The following is a 25,126-nucleotide window of genomic DNA, read 5'->3' on the forward strand; positions in this document are numbered from 1 at the left end:
TGTCCCTTCTCTGTTGCCCCCTAATCACAATTTAGAATTTCTCTGAGTCACCTGTGAAAGGCATCTGTTGTAGCTTGGGGGACCCCAGGAATAAATCTCAGGGCCTGGGACCCCTAGCCTCCTCAGGGATGGCACAGCAGTAAAGGGAGGGCTAGAGCAGGGGCAGCTCAGCCTTCCAAGGTACATACACCACGGGCCAACGGTATTATTGGCCTTTTACATCCATCCTGCATTTGCATAGATGATCCAGATGGGTTATCGTCTGGCTGGTGTGTACCCAGACTAAAACTCAGTTGCCCCTGTGGGTGGGGACTGTGGTCATTGGGTCAGAGTGCTGCAAACCTGTTTGGATCACTTGCTAAGCAGCTTGTAGAATATTTAGACAGGAACAATTTTAAAGCACTTTCATATCTGTTAGCTGATTTCAACCTAATGCTAATCTGCCTCCTCGTTGATATTTGCGTGGGATTAATTTTTGCCTTTCTCATTCCCTCCAGAAAACACTCACTCCTGGAACTCCACATTGAGCTCAACAGCAAGGTGTATGATTGGAACAGCAGAGTGTCTGCTAAGGAGAGGTACTGTGTCTGGCTGCAGCACACTCTGAGAAAGAAACTCATCCTCTCTTGCCAATGAAAAGCCAAAGGCCCTTCTTAGCTTTGCAGTCTCCATCACTAGCCAGAAAGACAAACATTTATTTCTCACAGTTCTAGTGACTGGGAAGTCCAAGATCAAGGTGCTTGTAGATCCCGCCTCCAGGTTGGCAGATGACCCTCCTGTTGGATCTTCACACGGCAAAGAGAACAGAGAGAAAGCAGGCTGTCTTGTGTCTCTTCTTATAAGGACACTGATCTTATTCATAAGGGCTGCCCTGTCATCAACTAATCACCTCCCAAAGGCCCCACCATCTCATACTATCATATTGGGGGACAGGATTTCAACCTATGAATCTGGGGGTGGACACAAACATTCAATTTAAAACAGTGGCTTTCTGATCTGAGGTTGCTTCTCTGTCTAGGACTCACATGGCATTCTACAGTAATCAGTATACCTTTCCTCCTTGGATTTGAAAGCATGACCTACAAGAATATGATTGTTTAAAATATTATTTAAAAGGACTTCCCTGGTGGGCCAGTGGTTAAGACTCCGTGCTTCCACTGCAGGGGGAATGAGTTCAATCCCTGATTGGGAACTAAGATCCCACATGCTGAGGCATGGCCAAAAACAATCACTTGAAGTTAAAAAAAAAACTTATTTATATATTTTTAAGTTGGTTTTTAAGTGGTATGTATCTGTGGGGGTATGTTTATATGTGTTTTGACATGATCACCCAACAAAAGCTGAAAAGTATGAAAGGAACACTTTTCAGACACTTCACACACTTATTTCTACTTTAAAGGTAATTTTCTATCCTTGTGTTAATGAATGTGGGACTCCCGAGGGTGTCTTTGAATTTCACATTGCTGGGGGCACCAGCAGGAACAATGTATATGCTTGGACTCATGAACCAGAACCCTGTGTTAATTATTACAGAGGGAAGCTGTTTGTGAGGGATCTTAATGACCTGGCAGCTTTTGCATCCTTCTCTGTCCCATCCTGACTGGGTGACAGGCATTTTCCATATTCTGTTTCCTATCATGGATGGGAATTGCACCTTTCTTTTACCTCGGGAATGGGATCACCACCCCTCTTGAAAAATGTCATGTATCTTCTTTGACTCACAAAAAACTGAAAACATAAAGCTGACGCATAGTATTTATTTATATTACTTTTTAGTTTTATGTATTTTTATATATTATTAAGGTAACTTGTATTTGCATTAAATATAAAAATAAGAGGGACCTAGAAGTCACTATGCTAAGTGAAATAAAAGACAAATACCAGCATTATATGCTCTCCTTTATATGTGGAATCTACAAAACAAAAACATAAACAAAACAAAACAAACTCATAGAAAAAGAGATTAGGCAGTGGTAACCGGAGGTGGGGGAAGGGAGTAATTGGAGGAAGGTGGTCAAAAGGCACAAACTTCCAAAAAAAAGAAAAAAAAAAGACTGCTCTAAGCACGGGTAAGCACCTGCAGTGCATAGTCCAATGTTAGGCTGAAATATCAGATTCTTGTTGTAGGCCCTGATTTCTCCCACACCTAAGCTATGTTTCACAAAAACTGAACATGATGAATATGAGATTTTTAGTTAGAGAGGGTTTAGGAGCAGCTACAGTCTGTAATCCTATGAGCTTTAACCTGTGAGATTGATAGAGAATATGGTAGAGGTAAACCAGAGATGGAAGAAAGGCTTTAGAAATGGAATGAGAGAGAACAAATGACAGCTGTGTGATATAAAATAATAAGACCTACAAGACGGGTGTGATGGATGGAATGCAAGCAGGTTTAGTGTATAAGTGTGATTGACAGTGAAGAATTAAAGTTTAGGATATGGCATATTGTGACATTCGGTTTTCAATAAATAATATAATGACACCTGACAGCTATAATCTCTCAAAAATTCACATCAAATGATGTTCATTCCAATAATTAAAAATAAATTAAAAATTTACAAAAAGAAAAGGGGACAAACTTCCAGTTGTAAGATAAATAAGTACTAGGGGTATAATGTACAACATGATGACTAAAGGTAACATGCCGTGTGACACATAGGGAATTTGTTAAGAGAGTAAGTCCTAAGGGTTCTCATCACAAGGAGAAAAATTTTTTTCCTTTTTTCTTTTCTTTTTAGTGTATACATATGAGACAGTGAATGTTAGCTGACCCTATTGTGGTAATCATTTCACAATATATGTAATTATCACCTTGTATACCTTAAACTCATACAGTGATGTATATCAATTATTTCTCAGTAAAATGGGGAAAAAAAGATTTGAAAAACACAATCATATCATTCAAAATGTTTTAGATGCAAGTAACAGAACACCTAACTTAAAACAAAAAGTTTTTTAAAAATTTGTTTACTCTTATTAAGCAACAGGTTCAGAGGTAGGGGGTGTAGTTGCTGGCTTGGTTAATTCATTGGCTCAACAATGTCCTCAAGGGTTTGATGCTTTCCACCTTTCCTCTCTGTAGTCTCAGTGTTTGGGCTTTTATTATCAAATTTGTCATCTAAAGGTCACAAGAGGGCCACAGGTCCAAGTATCATACCCAAACACACAAGGGAAAACATCTCTTCCTTGTGTGGCTTCTTAAGATCAAAGGAAAAATTTCGCAGAAGCTCTCCTCCCCAAGAGTTCCCTTCCCTCACTTCTCATTGGCTAGAATCACATGATATGTTCTTCCTTAAACCGACCATTGGCAGAGGGAATGGGATTACCATGGTTGGTTTATACCAGCCCAGACTCAGTCCCCTGGGACTGGGGTTCAGTGGCTTCAGCTCCCTTGGGCACATGGTCTCCAAAAGCTGGGGTTCTTTTAGGGGAAAATGGGGCATGGAGCTTCCCTGGGGAGTAGTTAACCATAATGTATGCCAAAAGGAATGAGAACATCCATTTTATGATTGAAGAAACTGAGGCACACAGCTTTTAAGTGAGCTGTTCCCAAATCTCAGAGAAAATCATTGGTAGTGCCAGGTCTAGAATGTTAACAACCAGCCTTACGATCTGGTGTCCTTCAGAAATTAGAACAAACTTTGGAAGATATGTAGCATGCATTCCAGGGAAGGCATCGTACTCCTCTCTCAGCTGTTTGTGAGAGTCATTACCCTACCTTTCCAGCCCCACCGTTTTCCCCCGCAGAGAGGCAGCATGGCCACATAGCTTTCCATATCGCATCTGAGGGACACAGTGAAAATACAGAGCCTGTTAAATCACCATCTTTTCTTTCCTTCTCTTTTAAAAAGCAATTATTTATTGGGACTTCCGTGGCAGTCCAGTAGTTAAGACTCCGCGCTTCCACCACAGGGGGTTCAGGTTCAATCTCTGGTCCCTGGTCAGAGAACTAAGATCCCACATGTGCCCCTCCAAAAAAAACCAAAAACAAAACAAACACACAAAAACAAAAAAAATATATTTATTAAATTATATTGTGCTCTCTGTTTACTTTTGTCCGTTTTCTGTCTTTAGATTACATTATTTTTATTAATACCATTCATCAGTCAACCCGCAGGTGCCAAGGAAAAAGAGTGCTAAGGGTTTGCCTGTGTGTTTTGCTCACTGGCAAGGGGGATGGGGTGGAGTAAAGAGGGACTGATTTCAGGAGCAGGCCAACAAGATGGGAGGAATAAAGCCTTGCCTCCCCTTGCCTACTTCGCAGAATTGTTCTGAGGATGAGATGAGGGAGCCTTTATGATCATACCCAATGAGAGTTTTTATGACTGCATCGGTGATGCCATGTGAACATAGCTGTTACTATTATAGCACACTGTGGAGGAGTTATTCTGAAAAGGTTGAATCAAACCTTGAAAATTGGTAGGATTTTGGCAGGTTGAGGTGGAGAAGAGAATACATTGCGGGATAAGAAACAAAGCAAACGAAGGGTCAGATAAGGGAAATGTAAGGCATGTTAAAAACCACGAGTGTAACTTTTAGCTGGAGCAGAGAGAATGTGAGCCATGGTGAGTGATAAGCCAGGAGGTGCCTGTGAAGAGCTGTAAAGACCCCCATCTCTGTCTTTTAGTCAGCTCTCATGTAAGTTATTTCGTGAGTTATTTTTCTCACTTTAATAGTGGAGTCTACAACTACTTCTTTGACATTTTTGTGTATATGAGCAATTTGATTACTAAGTGCCTTATTCTTTTTCATTGAGTATAGTTTTTAAATGAAATATTTAAGGCATGCTAAAGGAGAATTATATTAGGTAACAATATAATGAATACATACCCACAACCCAGCTTAAATGAAATGTTCTAAAATCTACATGAAGACTCTGAAGATACTGCTTTAAGTAATAGCCCTAAATATAAAAGAGATAAATGTATTAAAATATTTAAAACTTTATAATAGCCCCCAACTGAAAATTCATCAAGTGTTTAGTAACAGGAGCATGGTTATGATTAAACGTCCACTGGTTGGAATTTTATGTAACCGCTAAACTTATATATACAAATAATAAAGGCTTACATAAGCTGTTCTTAGCTCATTACATGAATTATTTAATCCTCAAAACAGCTCTTTGAGGTAGGTATTATTGTCCTCATTATTATTTCTTCCCATTTTATAGATGGGGAAAGTGACAAAAGGGATGCTAAGTAGCTTGTCCTTGGTCACCCCAGCCTAGGATATAAACTCAAGCCATAAACAGAGCCTTTATTTTTATAGCTAAGTACGTTTAAAGCAAAACAGGCCTTCCCCGGAGGTCCATTGGTTAAGGCTGTGCGCTTACAATGCAGGGGACATGGGTTCAATCCCTGGTTGGGGAAGATCCCACATGCCGTGTGGTGTGGCCAAAAAAAAAAAAGCAAAAACTAACAAAAAATATGTCTCACAGGAAAACAAAAGGCCGGAAAGAAATATTCCAAAAGTGGTGTATGGATGACAGAACTGTGGCTGGTATCTTTTCTTTCTGTTTTCCAAATCCGCTTTTCTATCTCTGTATATTTAAGCATACTGGTTTCTAAAGTAAAGTCTAGGTAATTCCTCCAACTTTTTTTTTTTTTTTTTTTTTTTTTTTTTGCATTACATGGGCCTCTCACTGTTGTGGCCTCTCCCGTTGCAGAGCACAGGCTGCGGACGCGCAGGCTCAGCGGCCATGGCTCACGGGCCCAGCCGCTCCGCGGCATGTGGGATCTTCCCGGACCAGGGCACGAACCCGTGTCCCCTGCATCGGCAGGCGGACTCTCAACCACTGCGCCACCAGGGAAGCCCATTCCTCCAACTTAAAAAAAAAAAAAAATTATTTATTTATTTGGCTGTGCCAGGTCTTAGTTGCAGCATGAGGGATTTTTAGCTGTGGCATGCATGCAGGATCTAGTTCCCTGACCAGGGATCAAACTCAGGTCCCCCACATTGGGAGCACAGAGTCTTAACCACAGGACCACCAGGGAAGTCCCTCTATCAACTTTTGACTCGCTGGTTCTTTGGTGCTGAAGAGACTACTCTTTCCTGTAGTTCTGCCTTCACTTCTCTGTCTCATCTCTAGCTCTTCTTTTCAGTAGCAGGACCCGTGGTCTCAGGGCTGCTTTTCTGGGCCACTGGTTAGGAGGACTGTCTCATCAACCCCAGTTTCATTCCAGTCCCCAATGCCTTCCATCCTCTTCCATGAATAGGCCATGGTAGGGGTCACTTGACAGCTTTTTCTGTCTGCAGTGTTTGAAATGGGAATCTCTTCTCCCATATTCTAGGAGCAAGTTTTCAGGATTAAGCATGTTACTTATGCCACCAAGAGGTCACAATTTGAGGTCAGCCTTGTCAATTTGTCTGTGTGGTAGACCCTGCTCACTGTCCCAAATATCCATTCTCTTTTTCCCTAGTAATAGAAGTCTTAATTTGAAACTGGGCACACAGCCTCACAGAATACAGTCTAGCTGTCCAAGCCTCAACTTGTAGCAAGATGTGGTCATGTGTCTAGTCCTGGAAAATAATATGTAAGCAGTGGTATTGTTTGGCAGTTGCTGAGAATTTTTCTTAAAAGGCAACTGTTTTTTGCCCTTCGCCCCTTTGTCCCTTTTTCTGTCTTAGTGACTAGACTGCATATGTGATGGCTGGAGCTCTAGCTGCCATCTTGAATTGTGAGGATAAGAGCCACACTGTGGGGATGACCAAGTGGTGAACAGGAAGGACCCTTGTTGGGTGAAGACATTAAGAAGCAGAGTCACCATACCAACCCTAGATTACCTACATCTGGACATTTATGTGAGATAAAAATATGTGGGGTTTATATTTCTTTTAACCTAACCTAGTCTGACTGGTACATTGTTATTTGATTAAAGTGTTTTTTATGTTTATGCATGTTATAAGTTTAAAATAAATATTTGCCTAGGCAATCATTTTAATTTTTTTATTATTGTTTAAAAATGTATGTATGTATTGTTAAAAAATGTAATGTTAACACCTGAGCCGACCTAAGTTTTTAGTATGTATGATGCTCTCATTTATTTCCTTTTATATTTTTGTGGTTTCACAAAACCACATATATAAACAGATCATTCAATACACGGCCTTCTGACTTCTTTCATTTAGCATAATGTTTTCAAGGTTTATCTATGTTGTATAATATGTAAGTACTTCATTTTGCTTCATGCCTGAATAATATTTCATTGTATGGATATACCACATTTTGTGTATCCATCAATTGATGGACATTTAGATGGCTTCCACTTTTTGTCTATTATGAATGATGCTGCTATGTATTCATGTATAAGTTTTTGTGTGGATATATGTTTTCAGTTCTCTTGGGTATAGACGTAAAATTGGAATTGTTGGTTCATAAAGTCAGAGTTGAATTGCTGGTAATTCTATGTTTACCTTTTTGAGGACTGCCAAACTGTTTTTCACAGTGGCTATACCACTTTACATTCCCACTAGCAGGGTATGAGGGTTCCAACTTCTCTACATCCTCTCCAACACTTGTTATTGTTTGTCTTTTTAATTATAAACATCCTAGTGGGCATGAATTAGTATCTCATTGTGGTTATGATTTGTATTTTCCTACTAACTAATGATATTGAGCATCTTTTCATGTGTGTATTGGCCATTTTTACATTGTTTTTGAAGAAACATCTATTCAGTACTTTCCCATTTAAAAATTGTCTTTTGGGACTTCCCTGGCAGTTCAGTGGTTAAGACTTCGCCTTCCAATGCAGGGGGTGCAGGTTTAATCCCTGGTCGGTGAGATATGCTCTCACATGACTCATAGCCAAAAAAAAAAAAAAACCAAAACATAAAACAGAAGCAATATTGTAACAAATTCAATAAAGACTTTAAGAACAGTCCACATCAAAAAAAATCTTTAAAAATTGTCTTTCTATTGTTGAATTGTTAGTATGTTTATATATCCTGGATACTAGTCTCTTATCAGATAAAGATCTGCAAAATTTGTCACCTATTCTGTGGGTTGTCTTTTCATTTTTTGTATAGTATCCTTTCCAGCATAAAACTTTATATTTTGATAAAGTCCAATTGATCTGTTTTCTTCTTTGTTGCTTATGCTTTTGGCATCATATGTAAGAAACCATTGCCTAATCCAAGGTTATGAAGAGTTACACCTATATTTTCTTATAAGATTTTATGATTTAAACCCTTACATTTCAGTCTTTGATCAATTTTGAGTAATTTTTTGTATATGGTATGAACTATGGGTTCAACCTCATTATTTTGCTAATGGATATCCTGCACCATTTGTTGAAAAGACTATTTTTCCCCCATTGAATTGTTTGTCATCCTTGTTGAAAATCAACTGACCGTGAATGTGAGGGTTTATTTCTGGACTTTCAATTCTATTCCACGGAACTGTCTATCCTTATGGCAGTACCATATTGTCTTGATTACTGTACTTTGTAGTAAGTTCTAAAATTGGAGAGTGTGAGTGTTCCAACTTTGTTGTTCTTTCTCAAGATTATTTTGCCTCTCCCAAGTCCCTTACATGTCCATGACTTTTAGGATCAGCTGTCAATTTCTGTAAAAAGGGCAGTGAGGGGACCTCCCTAGTGGTCCAGTGGTTAAGACTCTGTGCTTCCACTGCAGTGGGCGAAGGTTCAATCAGTGGTCAGGGAACTAAGATCCCACATGCCGTGGGGCGCAGCCAGAAAAATAAATAAATAACATAAAAAAAAAAGGGCAGTGAGGATTTTGATAGTGATTGCACTGAATATGAAGACCAATTTGGGGAATACTGCCATCTTAACTGGACTCTTTTTGCACACATTGATATCAGGGACATTTTATGTCACTTGCCTCATTGTAAATTTTTATAAACATGGCTGTCTTGTGCTGCCTTTTTGAAAAATTATTGAATCAAAGGCCAAAGCAGGCTTCTCTCTATTTTTCTTCTTTCAAACGACAAACTCTCCTCTAAATGGAAGACCATTCGGCCTCTTTTGATTCTTTCTTTTTTCTTTTTTGCAGCACTAAAACTATTTTACCCCTTTAGCCACATCCTCCTAGTTCCCTAGCCAATCTAATGCTAGTCTGTTGGACTCTTTTAGGAAATATCACCATCGTGTGGAAATTTGAGGTTTTGTCACCCCCGAATTCCCTGGCTTCTTGCTTCAAAGTCAACTGGATCAGAAAGTGGGATGGAAGGCCTTTGGAGTTCACAGAGTGGGGAAGAGTGAATTTAAAGATTAGCTTGCTAATTCTGCATTGGGCTTAATCCTAAGGAGGTCATTATAAATACGTTCAGAGATTTATTTGTAAGAATCTTCAATGCAGCACTGTTCACAATAATAAAAAATTGGAAATGAATTAAATGTCCAATAACTATAAATTAGTTAAATAAATATGGTATATCCAGGGAGGAGAATATCATCTAACCACTAACCATCATGTTGTCAAAGACTATTTAATGATATGAAAAAAAAGGTATATGTGTTGTTAAGTGAAAAAAGCAAACTGTACAGCATATTTCAATTTTTGAAAAATAATTACACAGAGAAAAGTGGAAGGATATACACTAAAATTTAAAAACTTGAGATATAATTGACATATATACAACATTGTGTAAGTTTATGGTGTACAACATATTGATTTGATAAAAATTTAACAGTATAGGTTATAAATGACTCTGTGTGTTTCCCTATTTTCCAGCCTTTCTACATTAAATATTGGAAGTTTCTCACCTCTTTTTTTTTTTTAACTGCTTTTTTATTAAGGAAAGAGACATGTTAAAATAGATCAGTCTGGGGACTTCGCTGGTGGTCCAGTGGTTGCGACTCCGCGCTTCCACTTCAGGGGGCATGGGTTCGATCCCTGGTCGGGGAACTAAATCCCACATGCCGTGCAGCAAGGCCAAAAAATGTCTTAAAATAGATCAGTCTGTAGTACAATGAATACAAAAAGGGTCACATTTTACTCATCTAGCTATAGTCTCCTGCCAGTGCACCATTTGGAGACCTCTGCTGGGATCCTTAGCGCCAAAAGCATTCTCCTTTAGAACTTAGCTTCATCATGCTCCCATATACCTAGAGTAAGACTAGTTCTGAGACGGTCTGAAGTGTGTGAATAAAAGTATGGAGTGAGGAAGGGAGGGAGTCCTAGAAGCTGGGGATGGGATAGCTAATCAAAAGAACCTGCTACCATAGGAACAGGAGGTGGAATGAAACTTTCAGGGCACCAAGGTTTTTTCCAGCTACTACATTTATCTTCCCCATCACTGTGTCCATTCTTTAGTTCACGAGTTTTTACTTTGAGGGGGGGGAACTTGGACCAGACCCTGGATGTAAAGGAAAGCCAATTACTGACACCATCGCCCCCTCCCAAGGTGGAACTAAATAGGAACCATCTGGTATTTCCCCTCTGTCACCAGGGCCATGGTAGGTTTTCATTGGCTCTTCGTATGGACCAAGTTGACTGCAACCAATCAGGAAAGAGGCTGTAAGAAATGTTTATTCTTTCCACTACACTACTATCAACTCACCATCAGGATGCCCTCAGTAATTGTGTTCTGAATGGGAAGTATGAAATGCCGAATGCAAATAACATAGCACACAATCTCCCCCCCTTTAACTTGATTCAAGTGTTTCCCTTGAGTACTGGGAGTCCTAGGATAAAAGTTTAAGTTTTACTTCTGGTGTCTCTATTCTACTTCTGCCTTTCAGGCTTAGCTCAAATACCTACAAGGCATCACCATCTGGATTCCTGCCTTGCTCTGTGGGGCTCCTGTGGGGCTTAGGTGAGCCCCACTGCAGCATCACCCTGCCCAATAGTTACAGAAATTACATTACCTCATATGGAGTTAGTGGCAGTAGTAGCCTTGGGATCAAGAGCATAGGATTTGGAATTAGAGAGACCTAGGTGTCAGTCCTGAATTCCCAACTCTTCCTAGGGTGGGGAGGATGGCAAAATACTTTTCCTCTCTGAACTTTGATTTCCTCATCTATTGAATATGGATAATAACACCTTAGAGAGTTCATGCTTTACACATAGGAAGAGCTTGCTAAATATTTAATATTATTGAACGAAAGTTGAAAAAGTTCATGTATTTTATGAACAAGGGGAGAAGCGATAGTTTCATCAAATTGGCTTCCCAGATGGTCCAGGGAGTAAAATATGTATAATTGAAGAAATGAATAGAAGAGCAACACTTAGAGCTTGTCTGTCTTATCGTTAAAAAAATTTGTGGTAAAATATACATAACATAAAATTTACTATTTTAACCATTTTCAGGTGTACAATTCAGTGGCATTAATATAGTCACATTGTTGTGCAACCATCACCACTTGGGCTTGTCTTTCTTTTTTTTTTATTATTTTGGCTATATCAGGTCAAATAAAATAATTATTAAAATTAATTATTCTTATTTCCTATGTTTTTCTTTTTTAAATTTTAATGCGGCCACTTAGAAAACTTAACATTACATAAATGACTCAGATTGAATCTTTATTGGCAGCGCTGCCATACAGGATATTTTGTCCTTTGGCTGCTAAATTCAGTTGTTGTGGTAACTAAAGGGGCCTCTAGGCTCAGGGTTTCCTGGAAGATTGGGAGAGTGGGAGAGGGGAGCAATGACCTCAGGGAAGGTTTTTTTGGTTGTCACGTTCACTCATCGCCAGTTCTCTCATCTAACAATGAGATTTAGAAAATATCCTTATTTAGTGGTTTCATTTTGTAATGTATAAAAATATCGAATCAGTATGTTATGCACCTAAAACTAATATAATAATGTAAGTCAGGTATACTTCAGTTTTTAAAAAAAATCCTCATTTCAGGAAAGACCACACGATGTGGTCTGTTTCAGGTCCAGTAGTGTCCGTTTGAATAACAGGCTCCCAACCAAAACCCCAAAGGAAGGTGTACGTTCTTCAGTGGCTCCTCTAGCATAATTCTACCTCTTTACCGGCTTGTCGCACCCCACCCGCTCTTCCCCTGCAGGGCCTGCTCGGCTACAGATTAATAGGCATTAGGAATTTGACTGCTGATATTTCCCCCCAGCAAAGCCACCCAACTCTACCTACAACGAACTTGTCCTCTTTCGTTACCTCTCACACAGGAGCACTTCTCCTTTTATTTTCCTTCATCTTCCTGTGCTCACATTTTTCTTACCTGTTTTTCCTACTCAATGTTGCTCACTTTGCTTGTATGGCTTAGAAATCAGATATTTACCTCACCCTTTTCTTTCAAGAAATTCACAGCCCAGAAGGAATAGGATATGGCTAATGAACTCCAGTTGTGTAAGAATCGGTTGGCCTCTTCCCTTTTTAATGTTTTAAGTGGAAGAAGAGAAGCACCATAAATTCCTTGAGGGCCAGGACTTTTTTGTCCTATATAGTGATGCATCCGTCTGATGGGTAGTATGTGTTCCGCAAATACCTGTGTAACGGAATTTGATCATTGTCCTCTCTCGAGGTACTGTAAACCCGAGACTAGAGGCAAAACACTGCAGAATGGGTAGAATTCAGAATGGGTGGGGAGTTGTTGGTGAATGCCGTATTTTCAGGAATTTGGATTGTGTCCAAAATTCTTCCAATTCTTCCTCCACTCGCTTTCCTTCTCTCAGACTGTCCTTCCCTCCCCTTCAAGATTGTAGACACAGCCTACAATCAAAGAGCAGCTGATAAATTCATAGGATTAGGAATAGTTTCTGTTTACACTCTGTCAAACAACGTTAACTCTCATATGGTAGCACCCACTCGACTTTGCCTTATATAGATAGCGTTTATTCTCGTCTCTTTACGGATTGATTCAGTTCTGAGCCCTTGCAAGAGCAAAAAATAAAGTGTATCTGCCCTCCCTCCAGGCTTTTCTGGTAGCATTTTTGTCTGTGAAACTAAGAGGCTGTAGCTGCTCTTAGAAGAGGGAAGGAGGACGAGTTTAGAAAAAAAAAAAAAAAAACCACCTGGGCTTGCCTTTCTTAAACACAGAATTTCATGCCTAGGATATGGAAATGGCACTATAATACATTTGTTAATAAGGCATCATAAATCTTTTTTTTTTTTTAGAAATAACTTTTTCCATGACCAAATTTATGTATCTGTGTATGTATGTATTTGGTTGCACCGGGTCTTAGTTGCGGCAGGCAGGCTCCTTAGCAACTCTTAGTTGCAGCATGCATGTGGGATCTAGTTCCCTGACCAGGGATCTAACCTGGGCCCCCTGCACTGGGAGCGTGAGTCTCCAGGGAAGTCCCCCATAAATCTTTATTTTTCAGAGATAAAATATCTTTCTAAGATTCTGTACTTCTTTCAGCTCTGTGCATTTGAATTAGCTGAATTATAGTGTAGTGACTTAAAGCCAAACTTATTGGTTTAAATCTTGGCTCTCCCACCAGCTCCCTATGTGATCTTGGGCAAATTACTTAACCTTTTGTGTTTTAATTTTCACGTCTTAAAAGAGGGGTCATAGTAATAGTATTTTTTTAGAGAGTTGTTGAGATGATTAAATGAGTAAATAGTACCTGGCACATGGTAGTTGGGATACAAGTGTTAGGCATTGTTTTTATTATGTGAAATAATGTCTTCGAAGTCTTTTTCCTGCTGGACTCAATGTGCTGGAAGGGCAGAGACTTCACCAGTTTTGCCTACTGTTAACTCAGCTCCTTGCAAATACTTCCAAATGGGCTTAGAGTCCAGCCCCCTCCTTTTTTTTTTTTTTTTTTTGCCTTAAATTTTTTTGTTGTTTATTTGCACATGTACTTACTTGAGAAAGGGTTAAGATGGCCGACTACTATTTCATGAACATTTTTTGTTGTTGTTGTTCAGCTTTTCTTTGAAATTTATTTTATTTATTTTTGGCTGCGTTGGGTCTTCCTTGCTGTGCACGGGCTTTCTCTAAGTTGCAGCGAGCGGGAGCCACTCTTCGTTGCGGTGCGCAGGTTTCTCATTGCAGTGGCTTCTCTTGTTGCAGAGCACGGGCTCCAGGCGCGCGGGCTTCAGCAGTTGTGTCTCACGGACTCTAGAGCGCAGGCTCAGTAGCTGTGGCGCACGGGCTCAGCTGCTCCGCAGCATGTGGGATCCTCCTGGGCCAGGGCTCGAACCCGTGTCCCCTGCATTGGCAGGCGGACTCCCAACCACTGCGCCACCAGGGAAGCCCTCATGAACATTTTGAGTTTTATTTTAAAGGTTAGTGTGTTTGGGGAAGGAGATGGTTAGGAAAAATCGACACTTCCCTTTTTAACTTACGAGGGGAGTGACCCCAGGGAAACACTAGAGCACTTAGTGCCTTCCAGGAATTCCTCTGTTGGGGCCCTCGGCTTTACCTGGGAAAGTCCTGAGCTCTACAGTGGGAAGGTTGTGCATCTGCCTTTAGGAGACGCTGTTTGTCAGCATTGTCCTAACCCCAGGAAAGGGGAGGAGGCAAGGCGAGTGAGTCAATGATGACATCACAATTAGCATAAGTTTCCCAAATCGGCCGACCGAGTTTTCACTTGCTCTGCCAGGCAAATTTGAGTTCCCTTAACCGACCAATTTCACTTGCTCAGCCAAGGCAAATTTAAATTCCCTTAACCGACCAATTTCACTTGCTCAGCCAAGGCAAATTTAAATTCCCTTAACCGACCAATTTCACTTGCTCAGCCAAGGCAAATTTAAATTCCCTTAACCGACCAATTTCACTTGCTCAGCCAAGGCAAATTTAAATTCCCTTAACCGACCAATTTCACTTGCTCAGCCAAGGCAAATTTAAATTCCCTTAACCGACCAATTTCACTTGCTCAGCCAAGGCAAATTTGACTTCTTTTAACCGCGCAAACGGGAGCTTTCTTGGCACTTGGACTTGGAGCACGAAGAGGATTCTAATTTCTTTAAAGCTCTGTTCTCAGGAAAATTTTCTGAGAACTTTTTACCTCCAGAGGATCAGTGGAATTTGATCTGAAGGTATGTAATTAACACCATTTCTCTGCTGGGGTCTCAGGTGCCAGCCTTTTTTTTCCCCTTGCTTTACTTCCTGGAAACTTGCAAAATCTCACATTGTCAGCCATGGCACTGTTTCTGCCTGGATTTACTAGCCGTACCAGGGAAAAAGAAAGCTTAGAAAGCCCCAGGAAGGCTCCAACACAGCCCTTTCCTGGTAGAAATATGCTAGCCCATAAATGGAGACAAAGTCTGGCAGACTTGCCAGAGTTAGAGATCAGAATTTTCAGGAAACTGCAAGACAAATGTACGATGTTAGAATAAGATGTCTCCAGGAATGCCGTCATACTGTTTCTAGTATCACAGAGCTACTAGAAGGGAGGACCCCATGGATGCTCACATTAAAAATGACATTTTTTTTCTTTTTCTAACTATAAAAGTAATATACGTTCACTCATAAAATTTGAGAAACTCAGACAGGAGCCCAGAATAAAATTTATAGTATCTGTAATTATACCACTTATATATAACCACTCTTTGTTATTTTTTTGTTGTTGGTATGTTCGCCTTCCCTTAGAAAGTAGTTTCTTATTTCTAAATAGATAAGTGTTGCATAGTGAATATATACCTCAAGTCCTTAAAGAATGAATAATTACATTGAAAAAATGTTATCGATTTATTGCTCCTCTGATTAGAATGAAATTTAGTGTGGAAATACATTTAGTGTGGAAATACTGACTTCAGTAATTTGTCAGTTCCTACATTGATTTGAGCAAATGTCTGAAACCACTCTTTCTGGGGTCTGGGATTATGACTTTTCTTTCTGTGAGATAAAGAAAGGCCTGCCCTGGTATGGTTAGCAATGTTACCTTGTTGTCCTTGGGTTGGTAGATACTTCAGAAATGTACACCCCCCCACCCCACCCCACCCTGCCATTACTTTATTTCTAAAATGTAAAAGTGTTACTTCTGCCATTTGGTGGGAATGACTTAAGAGCTCCAGGCGGGAGAGATTGTGCTGTGTCGTCCTCCCTCTTGACTAGCTCCCAATGGGGACATTTTGATTTGGGGGAACTCGGGGTCAATTGAGTTTCAATAAAAGCTCCCTCCAGACCTCCTAAAAGGTTAACATGCCAGTGTTGGGGTCACGTTTTCTGGGCTATAGGTTTTTGAAGTGACCTCGCAGTGAATTTCATTTTTTAGCATTTCTAGAAAAGTCTAAGGCCTGGAACAGAGGAGGCTGGAACTGGGGGAGGGCCTGGGAAGTTGGGGTGCCGTGTTGTCCTCACTCTCTAAGCTGCGGCCCCCAACTCCTTATCTCTTTCAGGCTGGCCATGACATCGCAAGGCCAAAGTTTGAATTCCACTTTAGATGATAACTGTCAAGTGAACTTCCGAGGGATGCTTCTGACTATTGATTCGTATCTGGGGGATCAAGATGTGGAGCGCCTGAAGTTTCTCTGCCGAGACTCCATCGCCCCCAAGAACCTGGAGAAGTGCGGCTCAGCCTTGGATATCTTTGATTACCTGTTGGCAGAGGAATGGCTGAGTGAGGAAGACCCCTTCTTCCTAGCGGAGCTCCTCTATACCATCAAGCAGAAGGCCCTCCTTCGGCACCTCCGCTACACCAAGGAGCAGGTGGAGCGCTGGCTGCCTGTCCGCCGGAAGGTCTCTCTGTTCAGGTGATCCACAGGGCAGGGCCACTGGGCTTTGAAAAGAGGCTGCGATTCATGATGAATTAATTTTTAAGGTTGTTTTTTTTTACCCCCCCCCCCTCCCCCTTATCTACCTCCTTGGCTGGTATGGTGATTCTAAAGCAGGAGATTTCTTAGCTTCAGGTGCTAAGGAGAAGGGAGGCTGGGAGGTCTGCAAAGTTTCAAAACCCAGCCCCGTGCCTGGGGGTGGCTTCCCTTTGTTTTGCTTCTCACTGAGGAAGGAGGCCCAGGTCCGCGTGCAGCAGGCCAGCGCCTTCCTCTTTGCCAGCCTCCACGCTCTCAGCCTCCTGCCTCCAGTGAGTCACTGGTGTGTCAGCCTATACCTAGCCATTTGAGAAGAGAGAAATGAATACTTGGACCCAAATGAGCAAAATAAAAAAGGAGATGTGTCTTTGGGGTAGGGAGGGACATCATTTACGCCATGTCCAGTTTGTCCAGTTTTGGGGTGAAACCCAGACAGGTAAAATATAGGCATTTTCCCTAAAGAGGTAGAATAAAGGCATCAGACCTTAAGCAATGCAGTTTTAAACGGTCCACTAACATAGTATCTACATCAAACAGCCTCATGAAGTGGAGCCTTCGTAATACTATTTTACGGCCTGGACGGTTAGAATCCTTCTGGCCTTAACACTTGAACTGGTTCCTACAACCTGAGCTGCCCTTGGGTCAGTGAGGGAATTCTGGAGATCATTATTTCCACTCTGCTGGTTAGACAGCTGAGGAATGATCCCAGGCACGCAGAGCTGTTAACCTGTGAATGAAGTATTCAGTTTTTCTTTCCTCTTTTTTTTTGGTTATGCCGCACGGCATGTGGGATCTTAGTTCCCCAACCAGGGATCGAACCCGCACCCAACCACTGGACCGCCAGGGAAGTCCCCATATTCAGTTATTCTAATTGTCAACTGTATGGCTCTCTAGAAGTGGGGATAATTTCCTTTCTTTTTCAACGGTGAACTTTATACTCACTGGCATTGGGTCCTCCCTGATGAGGGCCTATAAAGTAAGCCTGATTTCTAGAACGGAGGCCGGAGGAGGGCAGGCATGCCGACATTGTGTTTTATGCCTTCTTAGTGGAATTTGAAGCAGCACTGGACTTGGAATCAGAAGGCCTGCTCCCACTGCTTATTGTGTTGCTGTCGTTTAATAGGTCACTTTGAAGCTCAAAGTTTTTGTTTTTAAATCTATAAAATGGGATTAATAATTGTCTACTCACAGGGTTGTGGTCATTCAAATGAGAGATAACGTACGATAAAAGCACTCAATTTCCTGCCCATCCTCTGCAAGTGCGGGGCTTTAATTTGTCTCTTGGGTGTATGTCTTAGAAACCTGCTCTATGAACTGTCAGAAGACATCAGCTCAGAGAACTTAAACAGCATGATCTTCCTTCTGAGGGAGTCGATTCCAAAAGTCCAGATGGTGAGTGGGCCCTATAGGATGGGGTCTTTGTGAACATCGCCTTAATCAGTGTTTGGGAAGATGCTAGAAAGGGATTTCAGGAGAGCTTATTTTGTTGCAGGAGACAGTATCAGACAAGGGTTAGCAGCATTGACTTTTGATGGGCCTGGAGTCTAGTCCTAGACTAACTCCTGGATGTGGGGCAAGTGATTGAATGTTTCTGAGCCTCCATTTTCTAATGTGTCATATTATAGACAATTATACTACCTCCTTCCAGGACTGTTAAGAGGATTAGATGAAGTAATGTACATAAACTATTACCTGGGGCCTGTATTTTGCACATAGTAACCATGCAGTAAATGAGTGCTACTGGCGTCCACTGTGTTTTATGATACAGAAATGTGCAGGGCACCACAAAGAAATGAGGAGGTGGTAGCTAATGGCAGAATGGGAATGAGTTGTTCCTCACCTCCATTAGTTGAGGTTTCTGAGGGAGCCGTGTCCTTCTCAGTGGACGTTGCAGTGTCTCCCATGTAGAGTTTTGTGAAAATCAAATGAGACAGATGTTTGAGGATGTGCTTTCTAAAGGGCTATACAAGTGCTTGGAACTAATAGTAATGTTTTTAATATTAACATAATGCTGTCGGCTGATATTCTTGCTAGATTGGTCACAATTAAGGGCAGGAAAGTAGCTGCACATCTCTCTTCCAGGCCTCAAAACTTTATATTTTTTCTTTTGATTCTCATAACAGCTTGTGACAAGCAAGTTAGTTAATTTGGGAAGGGGCCAATTTTCAAATTTTACCCTATAACATTAATTTTGTTATTCAACTGCTATCTTTATTAAGTTTTAAGTTACATAATGTTTGATAACACCAAAAAAGACATGTAACATGTATGGAAGTAGAACTAAATGTAGAACTAAGTGAACAGCCATGGATCCCCCGTCCAACTTACAGATGAGCACATCACCAGTGCAAAGAGCTTACATGTGTAGCCCTCCCATATCACATTCTCCCCAGACTAACTGATATTATTGACAAATAAATTCTTTTTGAAAGAAAAATCACTGAGGAGTAGGAAGCTGTTTTACATGTGGTAGGTCTTATGAGGACCATGTTTAATAATTCATTAAACATGTTTCCTGGTGTCAGACCTGTAGGTTAATTAACCTGCAGGTTAATTCTCTGTTTTGGTTGCAATCTTTGAGTCCTTTTTTTCTCCTTTTCAGAGCCCTCAGGGATTTTAGCCTCTTGCGTCTTTCCATTGGTTCTCTCTCCAGGCTCCTTTATCCTAAGGATTGGTTGTGGGATCCTTGGGAATGGGGACTGAGTCTTACTTATCATTATAGCCCCAAAACATTGCAGAATTACAAAATGGTGCTCTGAATGAAAGCATGAATGAATGGGATGGTGCAATCTCGAGTTTATGTTGGTGCAAAGTGGTTACGTACTCAAATGACAGCATTTTGCTTTAAATGTAGAATTTCTCAACATCAGAAGAGATTCTTGTAGTTTGAAAAACCTTCCAGGATATTCGGGTAAAATTATCTCCCAGCTCTGGGCATCCTCTCATAATTTTTCCAGTCTCTGGGTTTATAAATAAAAAGAGTCCACTTTCTATTGTTAAACCTATTGTCATGCACAGAAGTCCTTACTCCCCACAATGAGGTGGAGGATGAGAAGGGCATTTGATATGCTCAACACTGAGCCATGATTTCCCACTAAGAAAAGCTGGGGAATGTATTTCTTCCTCTGGGCCTTTCCACAGGTCCTAGACCTCTGCTTAAAGGCATCTGTGGCTTCAGAAACATTTTCATTGTTCAGGATCATTCCAAACATTTCTCCCTCCTGATAAATTAGCTTTTAAATCATCAAAGGCCCATGCCCAAGTAGCCAAATGATTTTATGCTTTTCTCACTCCGTACAACAGTAAATAAGAAGTTACTGTGTTTAGCTGTGGCATAAAACTGTGGAATTTCCTGGACAAATTCATGAAAACTGCACTTCCTTCTTGGATTCCAAATGATCTCACTGTATTCTGAAGGAGATGTAACTATTCACGCCAGAACTGTGGCTGAGTTACACACCTGATAATCCAGGTTGATCTCTATTGGGCTTTGTGATCAGGCCAGCCTTCTCAAGTGATCAGGCCAGCTTTCTCAAATGCATAAAGGACAAACTCTAAGCAGCCCAGATGTGTTTCCATACCAGGGTTTAATGGGACTACATTATCTGCAATTGCAATTGCAAAAGACTTTATCAAGACTTTATCACAGAAATAAATTCTTTACCAGCCAGTGGAGGAGGGCCTGAATACCTCTCAGCCAAAAAGGAAGAATTGTGAATTCACGTGGTCTCTCTGGATGGACAGAAACGACCTTTGCAGGGTGTTCTAGATTTCCTCTTTTTTTTTTTTTTTTGCGGTACACGGGCCTCTCACTGTTGTGGCCTCTCTCGTTGCGGAGCACAGGCTCCAGACGCGCAGGCTCAGTGGCTATGGCTCACGGGCCCAGCCGTGGGATCTTCCCAGACCGGGGCACAAACCCGTGTCCCCTGAATGGGCAGGCGGACTCTCAACCACTGCGCCGACAGGGAAGCCCTAGGTTTCCTCTTTGATAGCTTTCCCACAAACTTAGAGCAAACATAGCTGCCTTCACACATCCTGAGTGACCCAAACAACTGTCAGGATATCCGTTCTCAATGTAGCAATCAACATAGAACGTTAGATGTAAAGGAAACCACACCCAAACCTATCTTTTTAACAAAGATGCAGAGCAAGAGAGTTTCAGAATTTCTGCTAATATTTGCCAGGGTGGTGTTCTTAAACTAATGTGCAGACTCCATTTAAATTGTGGGTGTTCGTGTGTGTGTGTGTGTGTGTGTGTATGGAGGGTGTCATTTACTCAACATCTAATACACTCTGTACGAAGTATAATGGGTTTCCATCATTGCTTCTGGAAACATGCTTTAGCCCCTTTTCTTCCTCCTGGTAGGATGCAGTCAAGATAGAAGTTTCTGTTTTGAGCTTCAGCGGGAGCTCATTTGCACATAAACCGACTGTAGAACCTTGTTCGGGGATTCCCTCTGACCCCTTTGCCCAGCTGATCAGCTCTGGATGAATCTTCCTTTACCCCCTCCTCCCTCCTGCTTTATTTCCTGGGCAGGTTGTTGGTGTGCTGGCGCTGCAGGTGAGGACACACACGTTTCTTTGCATTTTTGGTTCTCCTATGTGTCTCGGGAATGTCTTGAAAATTTATCATCTCTTTTTTGATCAAATTAGTACAGAACTCAGTTAAGACTTTGTAACTCTGGCCTTTCCCTTGGTTGTTGGCATTTTGAGTACCTTGTTTGAAAACACACATTTCGCGCGCACGCACACACACACACACACACACACACTCTTCCATTAACCCTTTTTCATCCTTCTGTTACTGCTCTATCTTCTTTCCCTTTACTGCCAGACTTTTTTTTTTTAATTTTATTTACTTGTCTTTATTTTATTTATTTATTTACTTATTTATGGCTGCGTTGGGTCCTCGTTGTTGTGCGGGCTTTCTCTGGTTGTGGTGAGCGGGGGCTAGTCTTCGTTGCAATGCGTGGGCTTCTCATTGCGGTGGCTTCTTTTGTTGCCGAGCACAGGCTCCAGACGCGCAAGCTCAGTAGTTGTGATGCATGGGCTTAGCTGCTCCGCGGCATGTGGGGTCTTCCTGGACCAGGGCTCGAACCCGTGTCCCCTGCGTTGGCAGGCAGATTCTTAACCACTGCACCACCAGGGAAGTCCTAATGCCAGGCTTTTTGAGAGAATAGTCCACACACACTCTCTCTCCACTGACGCGACTCTTAGTCACACTCCAACGCATTCCAAGATGGCTTCAGCCTCCTTCACTCCCACGAAACTATTCTTGCCGAAACTACCACGAGCCTGCTCACAACCAGATTTTTAGTTTGTCATTTTCCCTATCTGATTTTCTTTGCTTGGAAGGCCCTTCTGCATGTCGGAAGTGAAGGCGTGGTGATCTTTCGAGATGCGATTCACGTATCACCTCCCATGTGCAGCTCGTGTGACGCCTGCTCTGTGGAGCCCGTGAGTCGTGCAGAAACGAGGGGCATCACCATTTGAAGTCATCTTCGATTCGTCCTTCCTTTCTTCACGCACTCCAGTTGACCTCCCAACTCACCAAATTATACCTCAGAAAAGTCGCTCAAATCCAGCGCTTCCTCTGCGTTTCCACCACTAGCTTTAGACCAGGCTGTGCTGATCTCTTCACCGGAGCATTTAATCTTCCTGCTGATATTTTCTCTCTAGCCCACTTCCTCCTCCAACCTATCCCCAAGACTTCTATTTAAAAACAAACCTGTTCATGTCACTGTTCTCCTTAAAAGTTCCTGCTGGAACCCCTTCATCCATGGGATACTTGCCCAAACCCCTCGGTGTTCCTTCATGGCCTGATACCAGTCTGCTGTTCCAGCTGTGGCCTAGCTTTCACTCAGAGTTTGTACTCAGGTCTCCTTCTCAATATTCCTGACCATACAGTCCCTTTTCAACTGGCCAGCATGTCTGGAGACTCCCCAGCCCCCTGTTCCCATCCTGCTGTTGCTTATGTATGCAGTTAGCGAGTGTTTAGCTGTTCACTTTCTGATTAGTTATTTGATTTATTTATTTTTTGGCCACTCTGCGCAGCATGTGGGATCTTAGTTCCTCGACCAGGGATCGAACCTGTGCCCCCTGCAGTGGAAGCATGGGGGTCTTAACTACTGGACCTCCAGGGAAGTCCCTCTGATTAGTTATTCTTTTCTGTGGGCTCTAACACAATTTTATTCATATATATATTTAATAACCAGATTAATACATTGGTTGAGAAGTCCTTATCAGTGAAAAGATTATGGTGCCTTCCACCTCATATGTAATTCAATATTAAAATAATAGTAGCCAATTTGCAATTTTTCCCAGGAGTGCTTAAGATATTTTTTTCTTTTAAAATACCAAATATAAAATTCTTTCAAAGCATTTTCTTCTCTTTTCTTTGGTACCCCTGCTTTGCTGCTGCCCTAATCTATTATATCATTTATAGCTGTGAGTTAGAGGCAGTATTGCTCAATGGTTAATGAGACAGACTTTGGCATCAGGCTGCCAGGACTCAAATACCAGCTCTGCCACTTATTGGCTCTGTGACCTTGGACGACTTACTGAACTTCCCTGTGCCTCAGTTACTTCATCTTTAAAATGTGGATATAATAGCATCTGCTCACCGGATTGTTTCTGAGTAGTTAATGAGTGATGTGTCTTTGGTATCTGGTATTAATATAGATTGTATAGAGATTTACAATCTCTATAATGCCTCTTCCCCCCTACTATTGAAGTCTTCCTGCATGGACTCTCTACCTAATTTATTACTGCAATAGGTAATCAGTAGGCAAGTAAATGTGACTCCATTGATTCTTTTGCAGACCTCTCTAAGTTTCCTGGCATATCTGGAGAAACAAGATAAAATAAATGAAGATAATCTGGCATTACTGGAGGATCTCTGCAAAAAAATTGTACCTAATCTTATGAGAAAGATAGACAAATATAAAAGAGAGAAAGGTAACTAGCTTATGCTTGCTTGCTTGCTCGAATCAGACCATGGGAATTCTTAAACCAATTGGCCATGTATGATGTTTACTTATCACTCTGATAATATTCTTTTGAAATCTCCCCATTTGTTCATTCAACATATGTTTATTGAATGCATACTTTGTACTAGGCACAGTTTTAGAAGTTGGAGCTACAGCAAGGTATAGTGCAAAGCTTCTACCTTCTTGGAGCTTATATTCTAGTGAGGGAAAGTGGTTTTAGACAAATGTCTTCTTCTGTTTCTTACATGGAAGTGATTGTAAAAGAAATTGTTTTGAATGAAATAACATCAAAAGGAAGGAGGCAGGATGGCACAGGAATTAAGAGTGGGATCCATGGAGTCAGATTGCCAGCACTCCACTTATTAATGGTGCCGTGGCCCTTTCCTCAGCTGTTCTGTGTCTCACTTTTCCCATCTTTAAAGTGGGGCTAATCATAGTACCTACTTCATAATTTTTTTGAGGATTGAATGAGGTAATTCCTATAAAATGCATGTCTGGTACAGAGTAAGCATTCAATACACACTGCTATGAATACGTTTGTTAGAGAGGAAAGTCATGAAAACTTTCATATTCTCGTAAAGTACTATCAGAGAAGAATTTTCTTTCTTTCTCTTCTGTTTTTAATCAGGCTTGTAAAGGTAGTATTGCCATGGTATTACGTAGAAGTAGCTGCGTAGGGCAGAAATCAAACTTGGCTGCCTTACCATGTGTCAATATGCTGAATATTTGTGGTTTATTGAATCCATTTCTCCACTATTAAACAAAAGCTAAAAGTAAACACTCAGGATGGTATTCATGAAGCTTGTATGCCACACCCATATTTTAGTTCAGAGACTCAACATAGTGTGCAAACTTATCTGGTTGAAAACAAAACTAGCCAAAAGGAAACTTCTCTCTAAGAATTCTATCAACACAAAATGAGTCGAGGAACAAAATGTACTGTTGTTAATTTGATAAAATCTCAAACAATAACCAAATCAATGGATAATTTAATGTATACTTTAAGTAAAAATTATGAAGAATAAAAACAGCTTTTCTAACCATCAAGTCATCAAGTGAGAAATAAAAACAGGGAGTTAATATTGAAAGTATATTTGAAATCCTCACTTGAACTTTGAATGCTGAGATTTTTTTTTTTTTTCTGATCACATCATCGTTTTTCTATAATGCAGTACTCCACACAGAGTAAACATAGGGCAGGTGGCCAGATTACTTTGACTATTTGGACTCTGGAGAAGGCTCTCTAGTTTCTATGTAGTAAATGTTTACATTTGCCTCAGTGAGTCTTGAGGACTGAGCTTTATTATCAGAAGAATTCTTTTTTTTTTTGATTTACAATATTGTATTCATTTCAGGTGTACAACAAAGTGATTCAGTTACACACGCACATTCTTTTCAGATTCTTTTCAATTATAGGTTATTACAAGATATTGAATATAGTTCCCTGTCAGAAGAATTCTAATTTTGATTTTTCTTTTCTATAATCTACATGCTGTATGATCATTTTTT

At 40.9% G+C, this 25,126-nt stretch overlaps 1 protein-coding gene across 9 annotated transcripts in view; it reads left to right on the top strand.

The window, feature by feature from the left end:
* LOC308622130 (CASP8 and FADD-like apoptosis regulator) overlaps positions 1–25,126 on the top strand; it is a 91,092-nt gene that overhangs the window by 46,774 nt on the left and 19,192 nt on the right. For 8 of the 9 annotated variants that reach the window (XM_081243271.1, XM_081243269.1, XM_081243275.1 and 5 more), the window contains 4 exons: positions 498–578; positions 16,218–16,571; positions 17,927–18,020; positions 23,450–23,585. In XM_081243271.1, the coding sequence (XP_081099397.1) occupies positions 498–578; positions 16,218–16,571; positions 17,927–18,020; positions 23,450–23,585 (665 nt within the window). Of the gene's footprint in view, positions 1–497; positions 579–14,470; positions 14,916–16,217; positions 16,572–17,926; positions 18,021–23,449; positions 23,586–25,126 lie in introns of those variants that run through there. The other variant, XM_081243278.1, reaches the window with a different exon arrangement.

The sequence above is a fragment of the Mesoplodon bidens genome, assembly GCF_964165515.1.
Source record: "Mesoplodon bidens genome assembly, chromosome: 8".
Taxonomy (NCBI): Eukaryota; Metazoa; Chordata; class Mammalia; order Artiodactyla; family Ziphiidae; genus Mesoplodon; species Mesoplodon bidens.